Here is a 14,056-nt window from a genome sequence, read left to right on the forward strand (position 1 = left end):
TACCATCAACCTCACTGTTTTTTTATTTTTATAATAAATACTTAATATTGGTATTATATTGCATTTGCTGATGCAGTTCTGTTGTGTAAAGAAAAAAGGCAGATATACATCAAAATGCCAAACATCGGTCTTAATTTGTTTACCCATATGACTCACTTTAGACAAAGCGCTGTGATTTATCCCATATAATCAGTAAAGATACCACTGGAAAAGTCATGAAATATATGAAAAAAAACAAATTAACACTTGATTCTAGTGTTAACCTTTTTTTTCCCCCAGCTCGGCAGATGTGGAATTTGCGCAACACAATGACCTAAACGGTTCAGCAAGGACATGGGACAATAAAAGGCAGCGTCACAAGAGGAGATAAGAACACACACACACACACCTACTAATGTAAGACAAACACCATTCTGCCTCCGCTTGATTACCTAATCTAATTCCACACAGTTCTCTGGCTACTGGAGAAGGCCAGATGGTCCATGAATGTTTATGTTCGTATTCATAGTCCTGCTAAGTGTTTCCATAGATAGCAACAATAGGTGGCCCTTTTTGTCAATAAATATGCTTTAAAGCAGTGTTTCTTAACACAGGGCCATTGTTGGCCCGCGAGCACTCCCTTGAGGGCCGCTAAATAATATCTGTTTCTCAGCTGTGATCCGTATGGGTTTCAGTACTCAGTTGTAATACACTTTTCCACCACTTGTGGCAGTAATGACAATATCAAACAAACTGAACTTAAGCTGAAGTTAATCATAGAGAAGTTTATTCAGCGCAAAAATTATGACTTAAGTGGCGAAACTGTAATTTCATTTACACTTTAATTTTATTGACAGCTTTTCTAAGATACATATTTTTTATATTGATTTATTTCGAATGTATTTATTTTAGCACCGTGTAATTATATATACATTTATTTTTCAATCAGTTTTTGTGAGTCCCTTCTTTTGAATTATATTTGATTAGTGTTTCTTTTGCAATCAGCCTGACCTAAACCTTGACAACAATCGTTTTATCCTGTTGAACTAAGTATTTTAGATATAATTATTAAATACGATCAAAATCAAGAGTAGGATTACTATTTCAGTATTAGTATTTGGTAGTGGAAAAGTTGGGACCCAAAGTCAAAAAGGTTAAGAACGTCCGCCTCGATGTACGCTGCTGCTATTTTGAAGGGCGTAGAAACCGAAAATCACAAGTTACCAGTGAAGGTCTCTGTGCAGGGGTTGACTCCAGCCAGCCGCTTGGAGGTACCAAAGTCTGAAATCTTCAAGACGCCGCTGTAGGTGTTGACCAGCACGTTGTCGCCCTGATGGAGACGCAGCGGGTAAATACGACGATTTCGAAGTTAAATGTCGGTGGACGTCTTCTGACCTTTATGTCCCGGTGCACAATCTGGTTTTCGTGCAGGTAGCGCAGCCCCTCCAGGATCTGTCGGGTGTAGAAGATGATGGTGGCCTCCTTCAGGGGACCCCATTTGGAGCGCAGCAAGGCCGACAAGCTCCCTAAAGACAAGAGGTACATTATTACAGCAGTTTTACCACAGGGACAATACTATAGAAGTGCATATACTTTAGAGTAGTCAGTGTACAGCACGTAGAGCAGTATAGATTTACTCGCCACTGGAAATGACTTACTGACACGATTGTCTGAATAGCAAAATCACTGTTTTGCCTCAGGGTGCATGAGTGCTGGAGAGCTACGGTTCATTGAGTGGGAAATGGATTCCAACATGTACTGTGGCATTCTGTAAGCAGAAATGACCGCTTTCCGAAACGATGACGAGCCTAGCCAAACATCCGAGATGATTACGTAAGGTGCTCGTATGTCTCAGTATTCCCGTTTTAAATGGAAAACTGCCAGGTGGCCCAGTTTCTGCTTCAGAATGTCAGTGTATGTTGGACTTTCTGTTTTTGCTCATTAAACTGCAGCTCCCCCATTGTAGGCAACATAAATAATGTTAATTTTTTTAAAATAATACAATCATTTTTTTAATTTAACATTTATAATTTTGCTGATAATAATAAGAATGTGCTTTCCAGTTATTACATCTTGTTTTCCTACACTTCTGTGTCTCATTTCCAAGTATGCATTCATTTCGGTTTTGTCCCCGGTGTGTTGCCCTAGTCAGGAAGTGGTCTTTGCCATGAAGTTGAATGTACAAGTCTTGTCTTTTGTTAAGTCCTACAAAGTGTTTATACTTTAAGTAATGTACTTATTACACACTAGCTGTTTGATTGTAAGGTGCTTCTTAGTTGTAGTTTAGATCAGTGGTCCCCAACCACCGGGCCGCTGTTGATTTTTTAATTAAATCAACATAAAAACACAATATATACATTATATATCTATATAGGTCAATACAGTCTGCAGGGATACAGTCCATAAGCACACATGATTGTATTTCTTTATGGGGAAAAAAATGAATAAATTATACACCCCCCCCCCCTCGGTCCGTGGGACAAATTTTAAAGTGTTGACCGGTCCGCAGCTTCAAAAAGGTTGGGGACCACTGGTTTAGATGACCAAATTTGGAACTGTTGAAGTCGCAAACGCATTTCGGTAGCATTGATATGGCAAACCCAATGTAAATTAGCATCAAGCTAGCACATGTTGCAAAGCGGACCGTTACTTTTGAGCGCTTTCTATTACGCATGCTTGCTTTGTTGGCATGGACAATTACAACGTAAATTAGAGGCAATATGATATGAATGAAAAGTCGGCCCACTTAAAGGGGAACTGCACTATTTTTGCTAATTTTGCCTATTGTTCACAATCATTATGAAAGGCATGACGACGGATGGACTTTTTTAATGCATTCTAAATATTAAGTAAATGCGATTAAAAGTCAGCTTACAATGGAGACTATGGGAGCCGTTAAATTCTACCTATATATGTATATATATTCTGCCTAAAAAAACATCCAAATATGTCCATTAAGGTTTTATATACATGATGTAAGTATATATGTAATGTAGTAACAGGCACATTTATAATTACATTTCATATTTAGGTAATTTGATCATTTTAAGCATATATGGTGCATTAATTTCAAAAACATCACAGCGTTTGCTTTTTTTTTTCTTCATCACTGATTTCTGCTCACTGCAGACTTCATGAAAGCCAACAAACTAAATACAACATCTCTATGAAAACATGGAGCTGCTCTACCGAGTACGCTTCAAAAGTTCATGCTCACAGACTTAGATAGGTCAGATCTAGTCCAGCGGCTGGTGCCAAAACCCCAAATATTTATACTCCAAAACCAGGAGGATGTGCCTGTGCAAGGATGGTTTTGCCTTATCCTGGTGAGAAAAACAACTGTTTTATGCAAACGAGCAATCCTAACTGTCAAAGCCAACGACAGTCGTTGAAGTGTAATTCCCCCTCGTTAGTGTCGAGGTATCGTGTGGCAGAACGATCGCTGTGGATCGACGCCGCTATACATTGTTTGTCTGCGTTAGCGCTTATAATATTAATATCACTAATACTTGGTTCATATTCAAGTCACAAAATGTAAATGGGGTATTGTTGGCGCTTTTTGAATGGTTATTTATCGATCGGATTTTATTGGCAAAACAGTGGAGCTCCCATTGGCTACGCTGTAAGCAGACATTTAGTTACGTTTATTTAATATTTAGAATGCATTAAAAACAATCCATCTGCTGTCATGTCTTTCATAATGATTGTGAACGATAGGCAAAATTCCAAAAAAAAGTTTAAGCCGGTGTCGAGTCTGCAACCGCAGGTAACGTTACATGCAACAGAAGTATTCAAATAAGGTAGCGTTTGATTTTACGTGAATCACTACCCAGTAGAACTGATGGAATTGGGTCGCTAACTATAAGAGTACCAAACTCTGTACCCATCTGTAAGTGCAACCTCGATTTATGAACACCTCATGCTTTTTCACTGTGCAAGACTGTTTCCTTCACCCGTTGCCTGCAGTGCAGCTATTTTGTGCCTGGCAGCACATCCATTGTGAAGGCTTATCGCTCTCCGATGCTCATTCAGTCAGCATAGCAGTGCTGTCGTTAGCTACTTTGTGGGCTTTTTGAGTGTTCATTAGCCTTTTTACAGCATAAATCTAGTTTTGCTAGCTCACTATGAGTCCAAAGAAAGCAATGGACATTCAAGAAGTATCCACAGCATTGTCGACACTGCCTCACCCTCCATTCCGCTGCATATTTTTATTCTTAATCATTTTGGTGACCTGGCTGTTGAACTTAGGGAGTTTTGTTATTTCAAACTATTAGTGCACCACAGGGCTAGTGACTGTGTGTGTGTGTGTGTGTGTGTGTGTGTGTGTGTGTGTGTGTGTGTGTGTGTGTGTGTGTGTGTGTGTGTGTGTGTGTGTGTGTGTGTGTGTGTGTGTGTGTGTGTGTGTGTGTGTGTGTGTGTGTGTGTGTGTGTGTGTGTGCGCGTGCGTGCGTGCAGCTTAGCTAGTTGTTGTCGTCTAGACTTTATTACATAGAAAGGTGATCCATCACCCCCTTTTTATGTTTGTTTATATATACAGTACATTATGGCACTTTATATCGTGTTCAAAGTGTACAAACATTCACTAAAATTTGGACTTGTCAAGCCTGAAACCCATTATTCATATTTACATGGTTTCTTATGGAGAAATTTGCTTCGATATAAAAACTTTTCTATTTGCAAAACCTGTTCAAGAACCAATTGCGTTCATAAATGGAGGTTCCACTGTACATCCATTTATCTGTAGTATCGTCCCTTCAGAATGCTTGCTGAAACACACACCTCCGGGAACTTGCTCCATAAAGATCTTGATATATCCGTTCTCCGAAACCGAGCCCAAATACTGGACAATGTTCCTGTGCTTGAGGTATTTGTGGAGGGCGATCTCTTCGTGAAGAGGTTGTGAATACCTGATTGAAGAATGAGAAAGAAACACTGTCACTAATCACCATCTATATCAGGGGTGTCCAAACGTTTTCCACTGAGCGCCGCACATTGAAAAATCAAAGCATGCGGGGGACAGGGGCCATTTTGATATTTTTCATTTTAAACCAATACAGCAAATGGATGTTTTACTTTTAGGGCTCAACTGTGGTCCCAGTCATAACAATTTTAAAATAAGTCCTATATATATGTATATTTGTATTATTTTGTGTTATTATTCAACGCGGTGTGGCGAAGTTGGTAGAGTGGCCGTGCCAGCAATCGGAGGGTTGCTGGTTACTGGGGTTCAATCCCCACCTTCTACCATCCTAGTCACGTCCGTTGTGTCCTTGGGCAAGACACTTCACCCTTGCTCCTGATGGGTGCTGGTTAGCGCCTTGCATGGCAGCTCCCTCCATCAGTGTGTGAATGTGTGTGTGAATGGGTGAATGTGGAAATACTGTCAAAGCGCTTTGAGTACCTTGAAGGTAGAAAAGCGCTATACAAGTATAACCCATTTATCATTTATTTATTTATAACGCCTAAATGTCCAAATCACCTTCAATAAAAATTTTTTTTTTTTTTTTTAATCCCCGTTTTTGGTAAATAAAACCGTTTCTTTATGGCAAAAAACCCCCCACAAAAATGCCATAGTTTTTCCCCCCAAAATTACAAAGTTCAATATGTGATTTAAAGTAATTGGAGCCTGCAATGGGTCAATAATTCATAACATTGATTTTGTTTTTGTTTTTTGCCCATATTTACAGAAAAAAAAAAATTCAAAGTGAAATATTTGATGTGAAGTAATTGGAGCCTTGAATAGGTCAATAATTCATAACTACATTGATTTTAATTAATTATTATATTTTTAACAATGGCAGTTTTTTTTAATGCCACTAAAATGTTTGGGGGCCAAAAGGGCCCCACTTATAAAAGTGTTAAGAATAAGTCATACAGTTTTATGTATTTTTTGCTTTCATCACTTAAATCTCTAGATAATCTCCAGATATATCTTTCGATTATGCGTTTTTTTATGTTTTTTGTTGTTTTTGGCCTGTTTTATGCCCCTTTTTTTTTTAAACCAAACACATAATATACAATATTTTCCACAAAAAAACATTTCAAAGTGGAATATTTGAGGTGAAATAACTGGAACCTTGAATAGGTCAATAATTCATAACAACATTGATTTTTATTTATTATAAAAATTTTTAGCAATGACAGCTTTAAAGTAAAAAACTGCCTTCATGGCAGATTTGTGTTATCAGAGTGAACATTGCAAATTGTTTTGGTTACATTTCACCTATTTGCCCATTTTTTATGTTTTTTTTTTAAAATTGTATTTTTAGAATGTCCAGTGGACTGTTGGAAAATTAGCTGCGGGCCGCAAATGGCCCCCGGGCCGCCCTTTGGACACCTATGATGTACGCGCTCCAAACTAAAAATGTGAGTCATCGGGTACCTGCTGTCCCTCTCTGGGATCTCCTTGATAGCAATTCGGACCTGGTTGCTGAGGTCCCTCCCAGCGTACACCACTCCATAGGTACCTCGCCCCAGCACCACCCGTTCGCTCGTCTCATCAGTGTCGTACTCGTACTGCAACGCAACAGATGGTCATACTTTATTTTAATAAGAAAAAACAGAATCATCTCGCGCCGACTGACCTCCAATGTGTCTCCGTCGCCTTCGCCTTCCAGCTCCACGGCGTTCCCGGTCCCGTCCGATATCATCTCCTTCACCATGGAGCAGAACCTGAGGAGACACACGTTTGCTCCCACTGCGAGGCTAAAAGAAAGTCCGTCCTTACCGTGCACACTGCTCCTCCGTAGAGAAGTAAATCTGGAAGTCGTCCGAGTTGTCGTGGACGTAGAGGAAGCAGCAGCGCTCGTCGAATTTGCTGATACTGCAGACGTTCAAATAGCCAATGAGAAGCCTAGTAGAGTCAGTATCAAACACAGACTCTACCTGATGCCTTTGATGGACATAGCCGTAAAGTTCCACTCGTGGATGCCTTTCTGCAACACATCAACACAACGGATGGTCACCGACGAGAGCGAGGAAGCTTTTCAAGTTTCCGTGAAGAAAAAACCCCCACAACGGACCGTTTCAGGGGGCGAAACGTGCCAAATTGAGACGTTCTTCTCTTCGGCCTCGTTGTTGATGGACACGTACGACGGTTGGTAGACTTTAGTGGGTTCCAGAATCAGCACCTGGACTCAGACAGGATAGTGAGAGTCTTGACCGACGGGATCCGGCGTGACGTGAGTTCCGTACGGGAAAACGCAGTCGGTTGGTGGTGCCCTGCGTGGCCTCCACGATGATGTCCATCCAGAAGTTGAGTCGGTCCCTCTGGGGGGAATGTTCCACCGTCTGCTTCTTGAACCTCTGGATCAGCTGCAGGTTCTGCACCACCGAGCGCAGGTACCTGAATGCAACGCTCCAGTTACCGAAACGTTTACCGCTCCCACTCCCGGCCATCGGGGATCTCACCAGAGAGGTGGCTTCAGCTTGAAGAGCTTCTCGGCAGCCTGAGTGGCCTTCGGAATGTCGTTAGCCAGCATGCTAACGGTGAAGAACTGTCCCACGTCCCAGTAGTTGTTCATTTTCTCCAGGGAACCTTTGCGCCCCAACAAACTGTTAAGGCGAACACCTGAAAAATATAATTGGGAGAATTTCTATGAATGATGAATTATAAGGGATTAACAGAGCAGCAAGAGAACCAATGTTGTAATAGCGGTAAGAAGCAAATTGCTGGGTCAGCATTAGGGATGTAACGTTTACCGTTCTAATGATAAACCACGATAACATTTCTGACAGTTAGTATTACCACTTCAAATTTTAATTATGGGAAAACCGTGATTGATTACATCACTCATGGTGCAACGGCTAGCGCACTAATCCCTAACTAGACCAAATGCTAACCTGAAGACAAAACACATTAACATCTTTCCCCATGACCAACAACACCTGTTTTGCTTTTGATGTTCAACAATTTAAAACATCAAATTACATAAGAAGATAAACATATTTGAAAACTCAAATAAGAAAAGTGATCATAATTATCAGTTCTTTGTATTTTGTTTTACATCTTGTCCAGCGCTGTTATTTGTGTTTCCATTTCCCGTTTGCCTCCTTTTCCGGAATTTTCCCTGTTTGGGCGCTTGCTTCGTCGCCTGTCCCTCATTAGCAATCAGGATGTTTTATAAGCCAGCTCTGTCCTCTGGACAATGATTGACTTTTGTGCTTTTTGTTTTGCTTTGTACCTAAACGCCCATAGCTTTCCCTATGCTTCCTGTGCATTTCCCTGCTGCACTATTTCGGCATTCTTGTTATTAAATAAATTTAACCTGCACTTCGCCTGCCGTCTGTGCATCCTGGGGTCCAGACCACTACCAGAACATAACAAACAGTATGTGGTGTGTGTGAGCTCCTGATTTATTCATTTTTATTTATTTATGTATTAATTTTAAATATAACTCGGTTAAAATAATTGTGTGTGTATAAGTACTTTTTGAGTACATTCAACAATACCGTGATTATTTTCATAATGTTACCGTATTTTTTGGACTATAAGTCGCACCGGCCGAAAATGCATAATAAAGAAGGAAAAAAACATATATAAGTCGCACTGGAGTATAAGTCGCATTTTTTGGGGGAATTTATTTGATAAAACCCAACACCAAGAATAGACATTTGAAAGGCAATTTCAAATAAATAAAGAATAGTGAACAACAGGCTGAATAAGTGTACATTATATGACGCATAAATAACTAACTGAGAACGTGCCTGGTATGTTAACGTAACATATTATGGTAAGAGTCATTCAAATAACTATAACATATAGAACATGCTATATGTTTACCAAACAATCTGTCACTCCTAATCGCTAAATCCCATGAAATTTTATACGTCTAGTCTCTTACGTGAATGAGCTAAATAATATTATTTGATATTTTACGGTAATGTGTTAATAATTTCACACAGTATAAGTCGCACCCCCGGCCAAACTATGAAAAAAACTGCGACTTATAGTCCGAAAAATACGGTACATTCTTAGCCAGATTTAATAGTGTTACATGCTTATGATACTTCAAATGCAGCTCCTAATATCGATTTGCACAATCACTTAAAAAGGAGGTTGCCTACAGCCAAGCTGTTAATTCTGGAATCTCTTACCAATTTTCCTGAGTTCCATGGAGCTCTCAAACTGTTGACCGGCAACTATGAGGAGAACCGCCAGGTTGATGCCAGAGTAGAGTGTAGGCTGCAGCTCAAAGCCCTTCCTGTACCTGCAACGGTTCTTGGCTTCCATCACATGTCCATTCAGCTCACTGTACTGATTCGGCGTGTCCTCCTCACCACTGTATGGCATTGTCCCTGTTCTTGGTGTCTTTGCAGTCCGAGTCGAGAAAGATGTCCTTGTAGATTCGTCCGCACAGACAGAACATATCGGGCGCCGGATGCTCGCAGGACTGCAGGACCTGCAGCATCACCCGGAGAGCTTGCTCTCTGTCGCCAGGACTGTTCCTCCTGCGATTCAAGAATTTAGGATCAGGTACTTTGACGTGTTCTGTGGACTAGGGATGGACGATATGGCCTAAAATCTATATTTCACAATTGTATTATTTGGTATATGAATGATCACAGAAGCAGAGGCTTCCAATTTAGCTGATGAAGTTTGCAGTGACATATTGCGTAATTTCTACTTGTAATATTTTCTCAAAACTATTATTAGTCTACTCGCTAATTTACTGTTATCATCTGGTTACTTTCTGTTTTAAAATGTTCTATACACCACAGTTCTGTTAAAATGTAATAAGCACATATTTTCTGTTTGGATACTTTACATTAGTTTTGGGTGATACTACAAATTTAGGTATGGATCCAATACCAAGTAGTTACAGGGCAGTATTGGTCATACCACTGCTGATACTGATACTTGAACTTTTTAAGATCCTCCTTAAAAAATGGATGCGTGAATGATTCCATTTTTGATCAAAATTATAATCAGACAAAAACACAGGATGGTGATGTGACAATATTAATTAGATATTGAAATAATTGTATACTATTGGCTCTAATTTAACTAATTTGTTTTTTTCTCTTATTGAGGAACTGCATTTTTTTGTAATTTGCCTGTCACTCACAATACGTATGTAAGACAAGAACTTGTATGTTTTTCTTTTTTTAATGCATTCTATCTCAAGCAAAAGTCATCTAACAACGGAGCCAATTGGATTAGCTCTAATCCGCCTATAAAGCGCTTTAAAAAACATACAAAAACCTCAGTTTTATAGACACACTGTTAGTGTATACACTACCGTTCAAAAGTTTGGGGTCACCCAAACAATTTTGTGGAATAGCCTTCATTTCTAAGAACAAGAATAGACTGTCGAGTTTCAGATGAAAGTTCTCTTTTTCTGGCCATTTTGAGCGTTTAATTGACCCCACAAATGTGATGCTCCAGAAACTCAATCTGCTCAAAGGAAGGTCAGTTTTGTAACTTCTGTAACGAGCTAAACTGTTTTCAGATGTGTGAACATGATTGCACAAGGGTTTTCTAATCATAAATTAGCCTTCTGAGCCAATGAGCAAACACATTGTACCATTAGAACACTGGAGTGATAGTCGCTGGAAATGGGCCTCTATACACCTATGTAGATATTGCACCAAAAACCAGACATTTGCAGCTAGAATAGTCATTTACCACATTAGCAATGTATAGAGTGTATTTCTTTAAAGTTAAGACTAGTTTAAAGTTATCTTCATTGAAAAGTACAGTGCTGTTCCTTCAAAAATAAGGACATTTCAATGTGACCCCAAACTTTTGAACGGTAGTGTATGTAATGTAGTAACAATTACGTATTTTGCTCATTTTGAGCATATGACGTTGTATACATTTTAGACGCATCACAACTTTCGCTTTTCCCTTAAACTACAACAACACTACTAATCATAGCAGACATTGTGAGAGCCAACAAAGATTACATTAAAACAAATGATGATCCAGAAACTTAAATTTTTTAGCCTGGATGTAAGGAGGATGATCTACAAGTTTTAGAAGCTGTGTCCTAAACCAAACCAGCTTTAATGAAACACTAAGCATCATTAGCAGTATTGCTAAGTGCTAAACAAGAAATACAAACTATAAACATAATTAAAAAATCCCTTACTGTACAATGTCTGCCCTCACTGGAATGCCGACTGATGGGATGTTTATATCTTCCCGTTAATCATCATCTCACGCAGGTTAAAAAAAAAAAAAAAAAAGTGCCTCAAACGAGCGTTTTTTCGTGTCTTTCTCGACATCTCCGGGTCTAAGTTAGATGTCAAAGTTCAATCAATCAATCAATGTTTATTTATATAGCCCTAAATCACAAGTGTCTCAAAGGGCTGTACAAGCCACAACGACATCCTCGGTACAGAGCCCACATACGGGCAAGGGTGATCAAGTTGACCAATTTCTCGGTTTATGTCCACTTCCTTCTACTATCCAGGTGAGAGGTATGATTTATAGTCTAAAATTTATTTTCATCAACTCAGAGGTGATGCAGCAGTAGTGGCTCAGTATGTCAATATAGCAGCATAAGCTAGTTGGCTCTCTAAAAGTAGTTCCTCAGCATTAGCCCTTATAACGACAATATCACTAATACCTGGTTAATATTCAGGTCACGAGATGTAAATGAAGTATTGTTGGAGTTTTTTTTATATGGCTTTATGGGCACAATTGAGTAATGCTACATTGTTAGCCACCTAGTACTTGCCGTATTTTACGAATTAGAATGCATAAAAAAGGGAATTGTGAATGCTGGGCAAAATTCCAAAAAAGCGCAGTTCCTTTTTAAGTCAGGAACATATTTCCTGAGTTTGTAAACAACAACAAAAATGACAAAAAAATTATTAATTATTGTGTTCATAAAAGATATCGATGTAATCACTGTAGTATTGACTTACACTATCATTACTGTCTATATTTGTATCGCTCCGCCCACTCCTTTTACATCCAAGAGCTCTAGTTTAGCATGACTTTTTTAGCTATTCTTCGTCCTCCAGTGATAATGTCAGTAACTTTGTTTATTTTGGCGAGGATTAGCTAGCAAGGACTCTCCTTGTTGGCTTGTTGCTGTCAAATTAGCGGGACACAGCTAGAAAGTGTCATCAAAATGCATCATCACGATATGGCGATAGTATTAAAATCTCTACCGTCAGCCCAATTAATTTAACGGTCCACAGTAGGACGACCCTACTGTGGACCGTTACCTGTTTAGCGCAAAGGCGTAGTGGAACTGGATCATGGGCTGGGTTGCCAGGTCACAAGTAGGCAGCATCTCCAAGGTCTGCACCAGTTTCACCATGGCATCGTAGTCCTGGTGGGCCAAATGACGTTAAAGTCAACTCATGCATGGGTCGCTTTCTATACGGACAGGAGCCCACCTGGATGTCTCTGTACGAGAAGAGCAGGTTCATGACGATGTCCTGCGTGAGGACCTCTGTGTTGTCGATGCGCAGCTTAATACGGGAGAGCTCCTTCGCCAGCTCCTCGCCCTGATACTTCTCCCTGGCCTTCCTGATGTCGTTCAGCAGGGTGTCCTTGAAGGAGGCACTGGGGGGTGGGGGGGGACAAGGGGAAGGTATGAGGTGTGTCTGGTGTCTCTCTTTCAATGGGCTTTTGTCTGACCAGGACGTGACATGGATGTCCTTCAGCAGGCTGGTGAAGCGGTCCATCAGGGGCACGCACAGAGGACCCAGGAGGTTGTCCCAGCTGGGCTGCATGTACTCGCTGGCCCTTCGCTGGGCGTCGCTCTCGCAGCACGTGTACTCATGGTTGGGGGTGACGATGTAGGGGATGAAGTAGTAGTTGCCGCTGGAGGCCTGGAGACGGACGGGTAGTTATTATTTATTTTTTTTTACAATAGAGTAGACCAGGGGTGCCCAAACTTTTTGACTCGGGGGGGCCGCATTGGGTTAAAAAATTTGGCCGGGGGCCGGGCTGTATATGTATATTTATTTATAGATATGTATATTAGGGGTGTAACGGTACGTGCATTTGTATGGAACCGTTTCGGTACGGGGGTTCGGTTCGGAGGTGTACCGAACGAGTTTCCACACGAACATATTAAGTAGCCGCCTCCGCTTCCTTCTGCCTCTGTCTCTGTCAGTCCTCTACACAGCACCCAGCATTGTCCCACCCACACAACCATCTGATTGGTTACACACAGAGCGGTAACAGCCAATCAGCAGTGCGTATTCAGAGCGCATGTAGTCAGTGCTTAGCGTTTAGCAGGTAAGCATCAGGCAGCGGACTCTCCCCAAATTATAATAAACACCTCCCAGTGAACTACTAGTAACATCACTATGAGCCCGTGACCTTCTAGAAATATAAAAGGCAGCTCAGCTCGCTCGCAGTCCTGGCTTGAGGTGAAGGCTAATTAGCTTTTAGCGTAACGTTAGCTCATTTTGCTGTGTGTGTGTGTGTTTGTGTTACGGACAGCAAAGCCCTGTATGTCTGTTATTTCACTTTACCTTTTTCTGTGTTGATTGAGCTGTGTTGAAGCAGCAAAAAAGGACATTATGTTAAATGAAGAGTTTATGTCGCTGATAGTTGATATAATAATGTAACTTCATTATTAAGCCAACATGAACTCCATAGTGTTCAGGGACGAATAGTCTCGCCTATTGCTATTGTACTATTTTTTCAGCTATAGTTACATTAATCATGAGTAATGCAGCAGCCTAGTTTTGAATGGCAGGGTCCCTGCTATCACATGTTGATAAAAATATAACATTTACATAATAAAAATCAACTACAGGCTTCCCAAATGCTGTAATAAATTAAGCATGATAAGTTGACTTGAAACTGTTTAATGTTGCACTTTTTATATGTAGAAGAAAAGTTTTGTCATTTTATTTAATCTGAGCAACAACTTAAGGCAGTTTAATGTTGATTAACGTGGGCATAATTATTATAGTGTTCCCAATGTTAAAAGGATAAAGCCATTGTTTACAAATTTGGTAAATAAATAACCCAAAAATTTATATTTTGTTGTTTTCTTACTGTACCGAAAATGAACCGAACCGTGACCTCTAAACCGAGGTACGTACCGAACCGAAATTTTTGTGTACCGTTACACCCCTAATATATACACTACCGTTCAAA

At 40.2% G+C, this 14,056-nt stretch overlaps 1 protein-coding gene and 1 long non-coding RNA gene across 2 annotated transcripts in view; one reads left to right on the plus strand and one right to left on the minus strand.

Moving 5' to 3' along the window:
* map3k15 (mitogen-activated protein kinase kinase kinase 15) overlaps window positions 1-14,056 on the minus strand; it is a 47,374-nt gene that overhangs the window by 19,035 nt on the left and 14,283 nt on the right. Inside the window, exons 4-18 of the mRNA XM_062020933.1 lie at window positions 12,578-12,771; window positions 12,334-12,502; window positions 12,160-12,266; window positions 9,259-9,429; window positions 9,076-9,188; window positions 7,390-7,549; window positions 7,174-7,324; window positions 7,002-7,109; window positions 6,865-6,914; window positions 6,707-6,802; window positions 6,564-6,651; window positions 6,362-6,495; window positions 4,759-4,886; window positions 1,375-1,505; window positions 1,204-1,309 (exon numbers count right to left, since the gene is read on the minus strand). Of these exons, the coding sequence (XP_061876917.1) occupies window positions 1,204-1,309; window positions 1,375-1,505; window positions 4,759-4,886; window positions 6,362-6,495; window positions 6,564-6,651; window positions 6,707-6,802; window positions 6,865-6,914; window positions 7,002-7,109; window positions 7,174-7,324; window positions 7,390-7,549; window positions 9,076-9,188; window positions 9,259-9,429; window positions 12,160-12,266; window positions 12,334-12,502; window positions 12,578-12,771 (1,906 nt within the window). The remainder of the gene's footprint in view (window positions 1-1,203; window positions 1,310-1,374; window positions 1,506-4,758; window positions 4,887-6,361; window positions 6,496-6,563; window positions 6,652-6,706; window positions 6,803-6,864; window positions 6,915-7,001; window positions 7,110-7,173; window positions 7,325-7,389; window positions 7,550-9,075; window positions 9,189-9,258; window positions 9,430-12,159; window positions 12,267-12,333; window positions 12,503-12,577; window positions 12,772-14,056) is intronic.
* On the plus strand, window positions 695-9,450 carry LOC133629879 (uncharacterized). Its single transcript, XR_009821150.1, has 3 exons — window positions 695-1,327; window positions 1,411-1,518; window positions 9,298-9,450. It is a non-coding gene; the product is annotated as an uncharacterized LOC133629879 (long non-coding RNA).

Source organism: Entelurus aequoreus, linkage group LG15, assembly GCF_033978785.1.
Source record: "Entelurus aequoreus isolate RoL-2023_Sb linkage group LG15, RoL_Eaeq_v1.1, whole genome shotgun sequence".
Classification (NCBI taxonomy): Eukaryota; Metazoa; Chordata; class Actinopteri; order Syngnathiformes; family Syngnathidae; genus Entelurus; species Entelurus aequoreus.